Genomic DNA, 18,033 nt, shown 5'->3' on the forward strand with positions numbered 1-18,033 from the left:
ATGACATTCATTAGAATTCTCAGAGGAAATTCGAGAGCATTATGTAATTTGTTTTCCCCCCGGAAAAAAGGGGTTTAAGGTTTTTTACGCCGTGAAACCGCTTCAATTCATTATACATTAAATATTTTAGACTGTTAGTTTTTTTAACTAGTAGTTCGGGAATCGTATTTGTTTTTTCAAAAATTCCTAATTTGCTTTTTTTTTAAATAATGAGCAATTTGAAATTAGAGTTTACAGCTGAACGCAAAATGCTGCGAAAATAATTCCAAAATAATTGAGAAGCAAACTTTCTGCTGGGGCTTTGCAACTTGTTTACCAGTTAATTGAAAAATAAACAGCCTTGAAATCATTTCCAGAAAAAACCGTCAATTTCTGGGCTCTGTTTTAAACCATTAATTCTGCAAAATTCTTCTTGACATTCTCTCAAACTCACAATTGTTTTAATAATAATTTAATAATTTGTTCCTGCGTAATCGCAGCGGAACAGCATTAGGCCACAGCCTGTTCTCAGTCGCCCTTTTTCTTATTATTCCCCACATTTCAGAATATTCTTTTTATGAGTAGCAATGCTCTTTTTTGGTGACTATGACCACTTTTTTGCGTCTGAAACTTTCACGTGGTAACATCATTGCAGCCAACATTATTCAGGCTATGGTCAACCTGAAAACTGTTTTACTCATTAATTTTCGTCCCATTACGATTGTGTACGAATGTGAAGCGATTCTTTTGCTGTGTGATAGCGTCAATTACAACAATATTTTTTTAGAAAAGAAAAAGCAAAAAATTGATGCACACAAACAGCCCCCAAACGTCAATTTCGTCTCACATGTGCGTTTCAAAATGATTCAAAGACAAATGGGTAGAATTTGAAGTAGAAACAACGTAAATCATCACTAGTTCTCTGATCTTCGGGAAAATTTCTTCTATTTTATAATAGTTAATTTGAAGTTATGCGCAAACACGAGTATAAAACAGGTTCTGAACTTAATCAGAGTAAACATGAAAAAAATGCTCAGAAACTAAAACGAAGATAGGGTTGTAGTTTTAGCTCAATTAATACAAAATGAGAATAATTTGCCAGATTGGGAAGAGAATTGACCAAAATGATATTTCCTTATACTGAGTTAAATATTAATTAGAAAAACAGGATCATGTCAATGTAAAAATTTTTCATCGATTTTTTGAAATATTTTGCTTATTTTGTCCATCACCACATGATTGTTTTTTCCTTTTTCCGCAAAAAAAAATTTAAAATGTCAATTAATCGGTTTTCTTTTAACCAGCAGGCAGCCATTATAAAATGGAAATTTATCATTTGACGACCTTGAGTTATATTTACATATCTCGAATGACTGTTCTGAACTTATGCTTGAATATAGCATTATAATAGGTTGGAACTTGATATTCGAATGTGAGTGGTATCATTAGAAAGGCCGTCAAGCTTAGAATAACAAATAAAACCGATTTTATTTCAATATTGTTTTTTCCGAGTAGTTATCGAAGTTCGGAAATTTGCGAATATCCGGCTCATTTCCTTTGTTTCGTTTTACATTTCGTTGTTAATTTTGATCGCAGGTTGACATATTTTACTGAAAACCTGATTAAATTTTTTACGATAGTCAAATCGACCTAACTTTTAAGCATACCAAAGATAGATGAGAGTAGCTGAAGCGCTTGATCCACCTCTTTTGGCAAAAAAAGTTTGCCTGAATTCATTTTTAAAAATTTTGTATAGAACCCATTATGCCTTTTTAGCCTAGTCTGTCCAAAACTACAGAAAAATAAACAACCATGAAACTGTTGAAAAAACTTTCGTTTACTCAGATGAGAGATTTTTTAGCTCCAGTTCCTAGCAAGTATTCTTATCAACAGGTTTTCAACTAAAATTTTGCCTGCTTTTCGCGATTTTTATTCGATTGTTTATCCGAACTGGATCAATTGTTTCTGATGAATCTTCTGTACAAATCTTCTGTACAAATATCTATTACGCCCCGTTTTGATATCATAAATTTTTAAAATAACCTGCAGACATAGCAAGTTCAGTTTTGGTCTCATTGCGAATTTTCACAAACAGAATTTGGAAATGATGGAGAGCTGTCTTTTTTCGAACTGCTTTTTGAATTTTTGTCACAATTAAGGACATATCTGTTTTCATCTAGATTTTCAATTACAGATTGATCCCATTTTTATTTAACTAACGCAAAATGAAAACATTTTTGATTTTTCGGGCTTCGACAATGTGCTTTTGTAAATTTTGTTTAGCATGCTTGTGTTTTGTTTTTCATGACTTCTCATTAAGCAAGAACTAAAATCGATATTAAAAGAGGTATTAGTGAAACTATCTAATACCTGAACCTGATACCTGACGTCTCTTGCATTCGAATTTAATTCTTTAAAATGAACCATTGCAATTTTGACCTTTGCCACCTTTTTAACATTATTTCTGTCAATTTGTAGCTTAGTCTCACTTCGTTGTTAATGGCAAATAAGACAATCTATCTGTTTTTTGTGTGTTTCTTAAACTGATGGCTCTAAAGACTGAATAAATTTACTTGAAAAAAATCAGTCCTTTCTGATCCTAAACTTTTTTTCAATTTGATTTTTGTCCAAATTGTATCCTTGTCTTATTAGTAACAGCTCACATTTTCTTTGGATGGTATTTTTGTTTCATTGTTAAGTGTTTTGTTTTAACAAATGGTTGCATGACTTAGAAGCAGCGATATTTCATTTGAGTTGCGAGTTTGATATTTGTTTTTATGGTTCTTTTTGTCCTCTTTTACAATACAACATCTAAGACAAATTCCTCTACTTCAAATGATTGTAACATTTTTGTGGAATAGCTTAGAGTTTCAATGCCTCCAACAAGTTTTCTGGCGATTTTCAAATGAATTGCGGTACGTAAGATGATGCGGTACCAAATTATGTTCCCTTGTTACGTTGTCATTAGAAAGTTTTGTTCACTTAATCTAATTTTAACTCCACTCGAGTTAGGGAAAAAATTGTTCATGCCAGCCACTTTTTAAGCGTATTTCATTCTTCTGATCTTATTCTCAATTTTAAAAGTCTCTCTCAAATCTCTTTCTACTGAGCCGTTTCAGAGGAGTAACTGGAAACGTAACAAGTTTCCACCAAATTGAATACTAAGTGGAAACGCAGCGGCTTTCCACTCTTTGCAATTGTAATAGTGGAATTGTTGCACTATTCCAATTGCGTTAAAATAGAACGCAATAGCTGCACGAATACTCGGCTACTCGCAATGAGTATTACAAAAATTTTTTGTTAGTTTCTGACCTTCTTTTTTAAGTCGTATGAAATTGCGAATAACGACTGTTCTGAAGGTCGTCCTATTGATTTAAAAATGAACCTTTTTAAAAACTTTATCAATAGCCAATTGTTTTATTTGAGTTGACTGCTTTTCAAAATCATGAATTTGATTGAAAACAAAATTAAACATTGATGATCAGATGGGGTCAAGTGGTATAGATTTTTAAGTCGTATGACATTGCCAATAACGACTGTTTTGAAGGTCGTCCTATTTACTTATTAATGAACCTTTCCAAAAACTTTATTAAATAGCTGATGGTTTAAGTTGAGTTGACTGATTTTCAAAATCATGAATTTGATTTTAAACAAAATTAAACTTTGATGATCAGAAGGGGTCCAAGTGGTATGGATTGTTAAGTCATGTGACATTGCGAATAACGGCTGTTCTGAACGTCGTCCTATTGATTAATTATTGAACCTTTTTAAAAAGTTTATTCAATAGCTGATGGTTTTATTTGGTTTTATTTGAGTTGACTGATTTTCAAAGTCATAAATTTGATTATAATCAAAACTAAACTTTGATGATCAGATGGGGTCCAAGTGGATATCTACCATCTTTTTCTTTAATTTTCTTTGTTGCAGTTATTGGCTAATGGCTGTAAAACTTTTCTGTGCATTTGTTGAGTCTTGCCTTTGTGGTTTTTCTTTTAAAAAAGTCATACGATAATCCCCCTAAAAACAGTTCCTATTGGCTTTTCAGGGAGTTAGATTTAAATTTATGTTTTTTTCTAATTGAAGGCTGAAGTTTTTATTACTTTTGAAGTTACTTGGTTTAAAAGAGTTCAATTGATTTTTGAAGCTTGCAGTTTATTTTCTTTTTTGTGGACTTATTACCTAGTTTTCATGAGGAAAGGTCCTATGTGCTCTGTGGTTAACTGCGAGTTAGTTTGTTTGGTTTAGGTTTTATCTGGTACTATTTTGACTTCGTTACTTATTTTTTATATGATGAGTTTGGCCCTTAATTAATCGTTTTTGTCGTTTTGATTAACGACTGCTAATGGTGGTCTCATCGGTCTTCTAATGCTGGTTCATATATTTCATTTAGTGGTTAGTGTTTGACGTATATGTTTTTTTAAACTCAGATACTATTATGCATCTATTATGCTTTTTCTATCATTATGCAAATTTTTAATGTTTCTTATGTCTTCTTCATTTCAATTGGTTCAAAATGTGGATGAGCGGGTTGGAACATTATGTGCACATTTAGATTACGGAGCCTTTTTGTTCCTTTGAGGTTATTTTAGCATAAATGGGACCACAAGGCAAATTAAATTCTGATTTGAAAGATTTCCATCTAATGTTAGAACAGCAAAACGGAATTCAATCACAATCCTATCAAAACCCTGTTCAAATTGAGTTAAACCCAATTTGATCAATTTGATTAAATGCAATCTTCCTTACACGATATTCGACCGGCACAATTTCAACTTTCTTCTTTTTGGATCGTTTCGTTTTGTATCCTGTAACCAAAATTGGTTTTTTAGTTAGCGAATTATTTTTTTTGCTACTCTCTCTGCTTCTGTCTGCATCTGTCTGCATCATCTGTCTGCATAAGATAGATTTTTGTCAGAGCATGTTGTAGAAATGGAATTTCTAACTTAAGCTATCTTAAGAAATTTAAGAAAACTTAAGAAATTATGGCAAAGTACTAACCTTGGGTTATTTCTCAGAAGTTTCGAGTTAAATTAGATTGAAAGAATAATGGCTAAGTAAGTTAGGACTTTAGAGGCGGTTTATTCAACAAATATTGATTTTGATAAGTACGGACAATTCTGACTTTGTCTGAACTGAACGGATTCATAACCTTTGATGAAACTTAAGATTTCTCAGCTCAAATTAGAGGTTACTTACTAAATTGGGGATGAACTTGTTTTAACCATGGGATTTTTTGGGACTTTTCGCATGAGATTAATTTATAAAAAGAAATCGGACTTGATTATATCTCTTTTATTTACTTTTGAGGAGTATATATACCGCTTGATTTTTGTACTTTCTTAGAGCTTTTTTTGAATTCAGTTTTGTAAGTGAAGTCTCTTCTTTCTGTTGGTAAGACAGAGAGTTCTCAGCTAGATTTCGGCGTGTTTTTGTTATAGTTTTGTTAGTAGGCATAAGTACTAGAAGTTAAGTGGTGTAAGTTAACTTTTGCTAAGTATAGAAGTATGCCCGTTTTCCTTTATAAGTTAGTTTGGGCAGAAGGTCTTTAAAAGAATTAAAGTCGCCTAGAGGGCTAACTTAGAGAAAAACTAAACTTAGGAATTATTTTCAAAACTTGTTGGAATTTAGAGGCAAAGGCCCCGAACCACCTTAGCTGAATTTTAAATTCTACATTGGCGACCACAGAGGGATTATCAGAATTTGAAGTATGATTTAAAGCTCATGATTTAAGGAAAATGTGAAAGTTGTCTATATGTGATAACGTGAAAGTTCTAAGCATATAAATAAAGCTTTAAAAAAATTGCAATCTTTAATTACCTTGCTTCGTTGTACTAGAACCAAAGTGACTTCAACTTCACTGAGAAATGTCATCACAAGAGGAACTTGGTCTCAAACAAAAAGTTGGCGAGAGTATCACAAAGTGGGCGGACAGGGTTTACCAAAAATGCTATTGAGAAAATCTAGGAAAAACGGACCAAGAGTTGGATCGTCTGGCCCACTGGATTTTCATCAACGGGCTACAAGTGGAGAGCCTCAGGAGTGAACTTCGTAAAGAACCATTTGTGGGGTATGCTCTTACGGTGGGCTTAGCTATTGACCTGGGAATCAGTAGTGCAACACAGCCTCAGCCGGTAACAATGCGGGACGATGATGATGATGCTTGGAGCACTATTGCGACGATTGGGGAACAAAATACCAGAGATGCCAGCACACAAACGGAGATGGAGGTTCTCGAAGCAGCATTCAGTCGAATTTCACTTCCGTTTAATTCAATTGGTCCTCTCTGGGCAACAGAAAATGAGATGGGCTCTTGAACACTTGATGCAGGGACAACAGGCAATTGTTGGAGGCCAACAAGTTCAAACGAGGTCCCGGGTAGTATGCCAGTGGTGTGGTCAAAAAAGCCACTACAGTCGGGGATGCGCAAGATAGAAACGATTCGTGTGCAGTGTTGTCTCTCCTCGAAAGCATCAAAACAAAAGAACTTGCAACTGTTTGTGAATACTCAGACCAAGGACTAACTAAACCTTTTATAATTTCTTTTTCTATAAATTTGTTTTACATTTCTATTTACTGATGTAAGTCGTTTAACTATGTAATTATAACTATTCAGGAGAATAGTTAAGTCCGAGTGGGTGGTGTAGAAATGGAATTTCTAACTTAAGCTATCTTAAGAAATTTAAGACACTTAAGAAATTATGGCAAAGAACTAACCTTGGGTTATTTCTCAGAAGTTTCGAATTAAATTAGATTGAAAGAATAATGGCTAAGTAATTTAGGACTTTAGAGGCGGTTTATTCAACAAATATTGATTTTGATAAGTACTGACAATTCTGACTTTGTCTGAACTGAACGGATTCATAACCTTTGATGAAACCTAAGATTTCTCAGCTCAAATTAGAGGTTACTTACTAAATTGGGGATGAACTTGTTTTAACCATGGGATTTTTTGGGACTTTTCGCATGAGATTAATTCATAAAAAGAAATCGGACTTGATTATATCTCTTTTATTTACTTTTGCGGAGTATATATACCGCTTGATTTTTGTACTTTCTTAGAGCTTCTTTTTGAATTTAATTTTGTAAGTGAAGTCTCTCCTTTCTGTTGGTAAGACAGAGAGTTCTTAGCTAGATTTCGGCGTGTTTTTGTTATAGTTTTCTTAGTAGGCATAAGTACTAGAAGTTAACTGGTGTAAGTTAACTTTTGCTAAGTATAGAAGTGTGCCCGTTTTCCTTTATAAGTTAGTTTGGGCAGAAGTTCTTTAAGTGAATTAAAGTCGCCTAGAGGACTAACTTAGAGAAAAACTAAACTTATGAATTATTTTCAAAACTTTTTGGAATTTAGAGGCTAAGGCCCCGAACCACCTTAGCTGAATTTTAAATTCTACACATGTTTGTCGAAAATTGAGTCTTTTAAAGCCGTTCGTATGAAAGGTGTGCGTACTCGTGAAAATGGGAATAAAAGTGAGTTGGGCTGGGCTCCCAAATTTCTGCGTGATGAATTTCAGTTAAGGACGGCTGAAGACGGGTATCAGAATCTATTCACAAATATTGTTAATCAATAAACTGTATTATAAACTTTACAAATGTCATTCGACGACAATATACTGTTGAATTCATATGATGAAGAGGTGTTAAAATAGATAGCAACATATTGACGGAAAGTTTGTAACAAATTTAGAAGAGGGAAGTGGTAATAACTAGTTATAACGAATGACAACTATACGTCCTCGCCCAGAACCCAATTAAATTTAACCCCGGCTAGAGACCAAAACTTGGCCAAGTCCTGCGAGAAAATGTTCTTTAGGCTTGTCTTTTCAGAATCACTAAGTTTATGGGGATAACTAGAGTGACCTCTGTGCTCAGGAAAACAGTAGGTGGTCGGGCGGTAACAATAGAACCCTTTTTCCTCACTGAACGTAAAATCTGAATCTTGAAACACGTGTGGAATTTGCAAAAAGTCTTCAACCTGTCTCAAAATGGGTGCCGGGTTTTTCTTGGCAAATTTTTCTCCATCAAGAATTAAAAACTGTTCTCTTGGGAAATATTTCAACCAGTTGGAAAAATGTTTTCCGTAGAGCGAATTTTCGATATGATCCATGGTAGAATTGAAAATAGCTTTGGTTAAGTTTTGTACTTGGAGTCTACCGTGTCGCTCTGAGTGATAAGTATGCGAAATACATCGCCTGATTGGATCGCGGACAATTAACACGAACTTCAACTTTTTACCCAAGAATTTCTGGTATTGCAAAACCAGTTCTGGCGACTTTTCGTGGGTCAGGTAGTTTGGCGTCTTCTCAATGGTATACTGATTTTCGTAAGATTTGGGCATTCTTTTCAGATACCATTTGTATTGTCTTCCTTCTTCGGCATAGCGGTCAAAATAATGGCGTTCTCTTCCCAAAGCCGCAATCAAAGGATGGAATGTTAGAAACTTAGACAAGGAAGTGGTTCCACCCTTCTGGGATCCAATTATCAAGACTGTCGGGAACCTGCGTTTCCGTTTCTCATTGCCATCGTCAGGATATTGGAACCCCTTTCCGTCTTTTTTGTTGCCCGTTTCATAATCATCGTAGTCATAGTCAACTTCGTCATCTTCATTATCATAATCCTCATAATCATTGTCATCGTGTTTGTGAGTGCCCGCCTTCTTTTTACTCTTGACGTGTTTTTTATGCGATTTGAGTTCTCGTTCTCTAAAACTGTGTCGAAATTTTTGGCCTTGTCTCGCCTCAAGTTCGTTACTATCGTCGATATCATTTACAAAGAAAGCAAGGCGAATAATGTAAATGAAGAAAAGAGCCAGAGCTATGCTGAGTAAGTTTTTCACTCTCATTGTGAAGGCCGGTTAGCGAGAAAAAGTATAACAAGTATGAAGAAAAAAGAATATAATGATATTATTAAAAATGTTCGTGAAAGTAATTAAAACTTTTTCAATACCAAATACTCTGTTTTGCGTACTTCAATGACTTGTAAATGCGGTGCGTATAATTCTGTATCTTTTCAGAGTACTGTTGAAAATGAGCACAAATTAAATGCGCATGCTCTAATTTAATGTAAGAACTTGCGTAACCAGCAAATTTACATGAGTTTTGAGTTGCTTATGAATTTTTTGTTCAACTAATTTGGATCGATTGATAGTTGTGATATGATTCAGTAATATAACAAAATCTATAAAATTGATGATACACAAGCAAGCATTTGAATAACTGTTGCAACGCTGTTTTTTGTTAAAAGTTATAGTAAGTCCCATAAAGTTGCAACGCAAGCGAACGTTCGAAAAGCTCGGGGCATGCAAATGGGCAGTGTTTTGCTAGATATCTGCATATTTAAATTTGAACTTTGACCTTTGAAACGTTCGATAGCGTTGCAACTTTATGGGACTGACTATATATTTAAGTCCCATATAGCCAGTCCCATAAAGTTGCAACGCTATCGAACGTTTCAAAGGTCAAAGCTCAAATTTAATAAATGCAGAGATGAGTATAGTCTGTCCCATAAAGTTGAAATAAGCGAACGTTCGAAAAACGCCAAAAACGTGCAATTGAGCATCAATGTGCTCAATTGAATGTTAACGTTTTCTGGATTAAGTTTTCAGTCATCAAATTTTTGAAGTTTGGCCTTTGAACTCAAATTTGTGGCCTTTGAAACGTTCGGTTCGCTTTCAACTTTATGGGACACGCTATACTTTGTTGTTCTTTTGCCTGTTGAAAATTTTTCGAACGTTCGCTTGGGTCGCGTTCGCTGACTATATGTCTCATAAAACTGCAATGTAAGTGAAATTGCGAAAAACGTCAGAGATGCAAACGAACATCATAAATGAAGACGTCTGCATTTTTTAAATTTGAACTTTGACCATTGTAACGTTCAATAGCGTCAGAATTTTATGGGACTGACTATATTTCAGCTGTATGGGACACGCTTTAGTTCAGTCCCATAAAATTGCAACACCATCGAACGTTTCAAAAGGTCAAAATTCGAATTGTTAACATGCTTAGATCAGCTTTTGGTTGTTGCATGCCGGGAGTTTCTCAAACGTTCGCTTGCAGTTCAACTCTATGGGACTAACCAAAGCCTGTCACGTAAAATATATAAACGATTTTCGAAAAACGTTAAAATATAGTCAGTCCCATAAAGTTGCAGCGCTATCGGTCGTTACAAAGGTCAGAGGTCAAATGACGGACATGTAATTATCAGCATTTTGATGTTCAATTGCACGTCAAGTGTTTGCAACTTTATGGGAATTATAGTCTGTCCCATAAAATTGAAATAAGGCAACGTGCGAAAACATCAAAAACAGGCAAGTGAGCATCAAATTGGTCATTTGAGTCAACGTTTTTTCCATTAAGATTCTATTCATCAATTTTTTCTACATGTTTTAAATTCGAACTTTGAGCTTTGAACTCCAACCTGTGGCTTTTGAAACGTTCGTTTATTTCACCTTTATGGGACACACTATACTATATGCGATTGAGTGTGTAAATGAGCAATGTGAACAGTGTTTTCTGTTTTAAGTTTAACTTTTTGGGACACGCTATATATACAGCGTGTCCCGTATAGATGGAATGAGCGAACGTTTCAAAAGCCACATGAAAGAGTTCAAAGGTCAAAGTTCAAATTTAAAACTTCTATATATGTTAAAAATTCTATAAATAGAAGCTAATGGAAAAACATGGACATTCAAATGACCAAATTAAAGCTCATTTACATGTTTTTGATATTTTAGAACGTTCTATGATTTCAAATTTATAGGATAGATAATATATAGCGTGTCCCATAAAATTGAAATCAAACGTTTCAAGAAAACACTAACCCCATTGCTCATATGCTATCTCCATTGCATTTTTTGCTGTTTTTCGAACGTTCGATTATTCCAACTTTCTGAGAGACAACAGAAAAAAAATGAAGCTTAAAGGAAGAAGTGTTGGCTTTCTTCCATTATTTCGATTGTTTCGATGTCATGTATAGCGTGTCCCATAAAGTTGAATTAAGCAAGCGTTTCAAAAGCCACATTCGAGTTCAAAGGTCAAAGTTCAAATTTAAAGCATGTAGAAAAAATTGAAGAATAGAAGCTTAAATGGAAAAAACGTTGCCATTCAAATGACCAATTGGATGCTCTCTTTCCTTTTTTTGACGTTTTCGAACGTTCGCTTATTTCAATTTTATGGGACAGATTATATATATAGTCTGTCCGATAAAATTGGAACAATAGAGCAAATGAAAAAGTCAACAATACGCATTCGATCGTCAAAAAGATCAATTGAATTTCATTGCGTTTTGATATATCTCCGTTTTATCTTTTTTTAATACTTGTGTTGAACTTGAACTATGATCTTTGTAGTCTATCATTTACGGACTCATTATATTTTTATTCTGTTACGTAATTATATATAGCCTTTCTTATAGAATTGAAATGAAGGAAATTTCAAAAAAGGTCAAAAAATCAATTGAGCTCCACTGTGGTAAAGCTTATTGTACTAAAATAGTTTAAATAAATTTTTCTAGTTGATTACTTTTTTTAAGTTGAAATTGCTCTATATAGTTATTTACAAAAATTGCAACACTATCAAACGCATCAAAGGTCAAATTTCTTATTATACATAAAATTTAAAATTTCTTTATTTGTTTATAAATTGGTTTTATTTACATTTTTAATTATAAACAAATGAAAATTGCTTGAAAATCAGAGTGCAAAAAGTATCTATACGCAAAGTTTTGAAGAAAATGAAACAACGTTGAACAAACGTTGCGTGCAAGTTTGCAGAGCAATGCTCTTCCTTATGTAGGGAAATTTTCGAAAAGTTCGCTTCCGGTTTAATTTTATGCTATGATGTCTTGTCGTTGGAACAAAATTTAAATTTGAAATTATTTCGGGACTAGTTCAACGTCACTTTTGTTCTGTTTTTGTGGTAATTTGCAGTAATGACCTTGAGTTTTCCATTAACAATGTTTTCAGCATAACTTATGAGTTGATAAACGATCGCTACTCAGGTTTAGACCTCGACTTATGAAAAGATCTTATAATTCTAGTAGGGCGGTCCAATATTGACTATAAATACACAGTCCAGCTCCTAACTATAGTCGAGGTAAAGTCTTTTCATGGTCCAGATAAGGTCTTTTCATAGCAAATTATGGTCGAGCATGGTCTTTTAATATGTCGAGCATGGTCTTTTCATGAGTCCAGGATCGCCTTTTGTGGGATTAATAACAGTTAATTTTTCTATGATCCTTTTTGTAGATGTGTAACACCTATCGGTAACACCAAACTAGCGTTGCAACAGGCAGTCCACCTTCGAAAAACAGGTGGAATTTTGCCAAAAAATCTTAAGTAATATTGAATTCTTAAGATAAATTAGTTTTTGCAATTAACCAATATAGCGAATTTGTTCGGCTGAATTCAACTAGTTAACAAAGCGCTAACAATCGCCATTTCATCAACAATGAGTTTAGTGTGTTATGATTTAGTTCATTTGGTTCTAAAATTCGTTTTTTCAATTATATTTATAATAGCACAGTTCGTTTTTTCGAAAAAATATGAGAAACATTGAAAAATTTGACCGGTAAAACCCGTTGACTACGTTATAAGCAAAGGCCAAATTCAGTGCAAATGTACTTTTTTGGGTGCAGCATGAATTTTTTAGGTCGAGGTAAAGTCGAGCATCATATTTGGGTCGAGCTAAAGTCCAGCACCAAAAATTTCGGTCGAGCCAAAGTCTGGCTGAACGATTAGGTCCAGATAAATTCTTTTCACGGGTTGTTTGAGTCGAGCATGGTCTTTTCATACCACTTTTTGGTTGAGCATGGTCTTTTCATAAGTCGAGGCCTAAACCTGGGTACGAACCGGCCCACGACTCACCCATGGAAATGAAGTATTAGTCTAATCCAATCAATTAGAAGGGCAAGAATTGCATTTAACAGCTAACACAACTCTCCTCTTTTTACGTAAAATTAAAGTATGGCTCGACAGCTAGATTTAAAAAAAACTGAAATTTCCGATTGAAACTATTCTTAATTTTAATTTTGACATGAGATGCGAATGGTGTTCATAGAGAGTAAATATCGTATCGTTGAATTTTTGCACCCAAATTGGGAAAAAAAACACTACATCAGCTGATGTTTTTTGGCTCTCTTGATACTTTTAATCCCAAAAATAGCCTCTGTTGAAGCTACAAAAAAACCGCCATTTTCGCCAATTTTCGTCAAACAAATTCCTAAGCATTAACTCTCAACAAAAAAGACAGAAAAATGTTTGGGGGCTTGTTAGCAATCGAAAATTCTTGAGAGGGGTAGAAGCAGTTTCCCGGTCTCTGTCGGTGCTTAAGAGTAAAGATCGAAAAAAATTGGCGTTCCCGAATTGCATCATCTAAAACTTTCTTAAAGCTGCGCTGATTTCAAATTTTAAGGAAGTTTGAACCAAAAATTAAAAAAAATTTCCAAGCTAACAAAAATGTTGACAAGTGGATTCACTTTAGCGATTGTGGCCCAAAATTTAGTTAGATGTGAAAAGTGGAAAAAAGTACCAACTGCTCTTGACTGTTGAAAAATGTGTTTCAAATTTTTCCCAAAACAATGGTTCTTCTGCAAGCGGAAGTTTCTTCTGCAAGATCGATTCATAGAGTGCACAAAGGCAAGAATGAGCGGTTTGATTTTTGGCTTGCTCGTGTTGACACTTAAATCCAACAGGTTCCCGTGCAGTACGTTAACTTTGGGCATTAGTTTTTAATTGCCCAAAAGTGCATTTACTGGGCAACTAAAAACTATTGTCGGGCCCCAAAGTAATGTATTTCAGGAAACGTTTGGACTAAGCAGTATCAAAAAAGCACGTTTGATGTTTCCAGACTATGTCATTTTGAACGCGCCATCCCCCCCCTTTTATTGTTATCATTTTCGTTATGAACATACTTGATTCCGCCTGAGACCTCAACTTGGGTGCCGCTATTCCCAAATTTTCAAAAAACTGAGTCTATTTGGGGGGCGTGAAAACTGGTACAGTGGTAAATATGAAAAAGCCGTTAACCTGATTGCGTATTTATGACATTCTTCGTTGTTTAGGAGCGCCAATTTTGAAGAACTTAATTTGAGCACTTCACCACCGACATTCCTGTGGTACCCTGTTTTTCAAGTTCCCACGACTTGCTGCTAAGTCTGCAGCCCTCGATCGGAGACTAAAGGTATAACTGCAGGAGATGGAAATCTATAACAAAAGCTCTCCACCAATCACAGACTGAGAGTACTCTGGTCTCTTTAAAATAAAACATGGCAATCTTTTACAGTAGATCTTGTGAATTTGTACACTATGTCTATGCCATTGACTCCGGCGCATGCATATCTATCGCCGTTATGACTTAAATTGTTCATCAGTGTTGTCCACAGTCGGTTAGTGAGTTAGAATTAGGTAAGCTAATTCGCGCGCAGAAATAAATAGCTCTATCCCTATAATTGTCACGGCAAAAAAACCCCCAAAACCCGGGTCGAGGTTTGGCGGGGAATTTTTGTAATAAATGTGGTGAAATGTGGTGAGTTATTTTTTTTCAGCGCATTCACCGCATTTCTTACATTATTTTGCCACAAAAGTTGATGCGGTGAATTTTTGTAAGAAATGCGGTGAAATGTGGTGAATTATTTTTTTTTCACCGCATTTCTTACATTATTTTGCCACAAAAGTCCATGCGGTGAATTTTTGTTAGAAATGCGGTGAATTTTGCGGTGAATTTTTGTAAGAATTGCGGTGAAATGCGCTGAAATATTTATTTTCTCCGCAATCACCGCATTTCTTACAAAAATTCACCGCATTTCTTACAAAAATTTACCCAAAAACCTCGACCCGGGTAGGGTCCGCTTTATTTGGTGCGACCACTGACTCGACAAAATCTAACACAAAAAACTCAACGGAAATGAACACAGAGAAATCATTCTTTCTACAGCATATGTACCAAAAAAAGAGTTAGCGACAAGAGGAACAGTTCTCTCTAAAATTTTTTTCTTTCAACAGAGAAAAATAGTTCCTCAAGTTGTAAGAGATAATTCACGTAGACTCACAAACTCAAAAACAAAATCCCACTATCCTAATCAGAAGCAAGAACCGTTTCCTTAACCAATAACAATAGCTTACAAATTGCTAAAACAGCAATTGCATCCTATCGATAGAAGCTACACTTCTCCAATACACGACACATTTCGTCCTCTTTCAGACCGCTTATTTGAAATCTTACAGAGAAATCAGAGAGAAAATCACAGAATCGAGCCAGGTCACCAACTTATACAGTCATAATCTGAATTTTTAAAGTGTTTGCACCTTTGCTTAACGAATATGCAATCAATTCATGGAACGAAGCGCACATGAAACTGCACAACAAGAAATGGAAAGCGTCAGCTATCTAATCAAAACTTTCTGAGTGCAGTCCCAGATACCGACTTAACAGAACCAGATCCAGCAGAAGCTTTAAAATTTCTTTCCTGGTTTAGACAATTATTTTGGTGCAATCTTGTGAGCCATATCTACTGAGCAACAAAACAATAAGCACAAGCAATCCCACAAAAAATAACAAAACTCCTGGAAATGTTACAAAATAGTTATAATAGTTACAGGAAAGATTTCCGGAGTAATAGTTATGTATGAGAGAAGTTATACAAAGATATTCAGAACTAATACACAAACTCCGTACCGACATAAACGAAGTTACAATTAAAAACCATAACGCTACAAGCCATCCATTCTTAATGGATACCTGGAGATCGCTAAAGAGCGCTTTTGGAATGTCTGCACATGTACAACAGAGCCAAGACTCAACTTTGTATACACATCGAATTCGTTTAATCAGATTTTTTTTCTGATGTTGTAGACGATAAATTAATCTTTTCATCTCATACAACAAACAATTTACCTGGCGAAGCAGACTCAATGAGCTACAAACAACCTCAATGTTCCTACAAGCAGCCTTAACTCAAACAGCTTCTAAAAAACTCATTATGAAGAAACAATTCTATGATGTAAACTAATTCAGGTGGCTGACCTAAAAAGCATCAGTCTTTAAGGTCATTTGATGGTGAAGGCTCTATATATACTACAGGAGATTTTGTTGATTGCTATTAATGCAAAGATGTTTGTGATAGCCGGCTAATTTGTGTTTGTCTATCCTCATTCACGATTATCTTACACATGTCCACTACAAATTTGATTCTTTTTTTTTCACTAATATATTTTTTTCACCTACAATCACAATGAGTTGACCGATCACAACTGATCGAAGAAGCATCTCTACAACACATTCTCAGTCTGTATCAGCTATCAATCACTCCCTTCGTTACCTTCCAGCTACTTCTTCTTCATTCTCTGACAAAAGGTTTGAACTAAAATTTATAGTTAACACGCAACCAACACGCAATTACTTATTTAACACGCGATTAGGATTTGGATAGCAATAAAAGAACTAACAAATGATCACGAGTCAGAACAGAAAACTGGGGACTATCCCAATTTAAACTTTAAAGAGTCACAGGTAGTAACAGATCATGAAAAAAGCGAGTTGTTCAAACAATTGCTAAAGGATACCATGAAACATCACACACCAGTTTCATCAGGAATTGTTGAACACTGCGAGAAGATTGAAAATCAAACAAAAGCGATTTTAGGCACAGTTGTAGACACCGAGCAGCTTTGTGTTGTTGTCACAACAAAGGAATTTGATGAAATTTTGAGAGAATCGAGAAAGTCATGCCCAGGTCCTGATAAAATCTGCTACAAACTACTCAGAGAGTTACCAAAAAATGTTAAAGCCCTAGCCTGCCTCCTAATTTCTAGCTCAATTAACAACTCGTATATTCCAGTAAATTGGAAGGAATCGCAGATAAAAATGATACCAAAGCAAGACAAAGACTGCTCAAAGGCTGAAAATTATCGACCCATTACTCTTAGAAATTGCCTCGCCAAAGTGTGTGAAACTGTTGTGAAAAACATTGTCTTAGAACACTGCGAAAATCTAAACGTTTGTGGCGAAACTCAGAGCGCATACAGAAAACATCGCTGTACCACAGACAACCTTATCAAACTCACTCAGCACGTTAGTGAAGCTTTTCAGTGGTCCGGAAAGGTTGGTTTAGTTTGCTTGGATGTTGAAAAAGCGTTTGATGCTGTATGGCGACTAGGGTTGATCCACAAATTAATTTCAATTGAGCTAAAGATCCCAATTATTAATTGGACAAATTCATTCTTGTCACAAAGGAATGTATACGTAAAGATAAATTCCACCGTAAGTTCCAGCTTTTGCCAGGCAGCCGGAGTGCCTCAAGGCAGCGTAATTGCTCCCATTCTCTTTCTTATATACGTTAGCCGATTGCCAGAACTGAAAGCACAGATCTCACAGATCGCTGATGATTTTGCCTTGTACTACAGATCTCGCTCAACAAAATTAATTCAAAACAATCTGCAATCATCATTGAATAGCCTCATAGACTGGTGTGACCTCTTGAAAAATAAAATAATTCCTAATAAAACCCAGTACATGATATTCAAAAACACATCAAGGAAAGAGTCTGAACTCAACCTAAAAAAAAAAGCGTACCCATTGAAAAAAACAGAGTCGCTAAAGTTTCTGGGTATCACTTTCACTCCTCATCTCAGATGGAACGATCACTGCAATAGTTTAGTAAAGAAAGCAAACAGCAGGTTATTTCAACTGTGGAGACTTAGCAATCTAAACAGTGACGAGGAAAGTCTCCTTTTGGTATAATAATTTTGGATCCGAACACCTTTTTTGTACTCTAATGCCTGTTGGATGGACCAATCCCAAACAATCATCAAATAATCGTTTTCCAGCAAAGATCGGTAGTCGGACTTAAGTCAGTGGAAATTTTGGAAAAAAAATCAACAGGAATACTAAGACAAAACTGGGAAAAAAGGAGGTGCAACTTTATTTTGAAATCTGGGCAGAGAAGAAAAATAAACATACGAAATAGATAACCAGCAAACGAAAAAACAGCCAATTATTAGCCAGCAGCGCGGTTGTGAGGGTGGTGAACTGGAAGAACTCTGCACCAACAACTACGGTTCAAGTC

The 18,033-nt window shown here is 35.1% G+C and overlaps 1 protein-coding gene across 1 annotated transcript; it reads right to left on the minus strand.

Annotated features, from left to right (window-relative positions):
- Positions 1 to 7,502: 7,502 nt before the first annotated feature.
- Positions 7,503 to 9,266, minus strand: LOC142340234 (heparan sulfate glucosamine 3-O-sulfotransferase 1-like). The gene has a single exon (XM_075390756.1). The coding sequence runs from the start codon at positions 8,813 to 8,815 to the stop codon at positions 7,700 to 7,702; it is 1,116 nt and encodes a 371-aa protein (XP_075246871.1). The 5' UTR covers positions 8,816 to 9,266; the 3' UTR covers positions 7,503 to 7,699.
- Between the last annotated feature and the right edge of the window lie 8,767 nt (positions 9,267 to 18,033).

The sequence above is a fragment of the Convolutriloba macropyga genome, chromosome 5 (assembly GCF_964194025.1).
Source record: "Convolutriloba macropyga chromosome 5, txConMacr16.3, whole genome shotgun sequence".
NCBI classification, from domain to species: Eukaryota; Metazoa; Xenacoelomorpha; order Acoela; family Convolutidae; genus Convolutriloba; species Convolutriloba macropyga.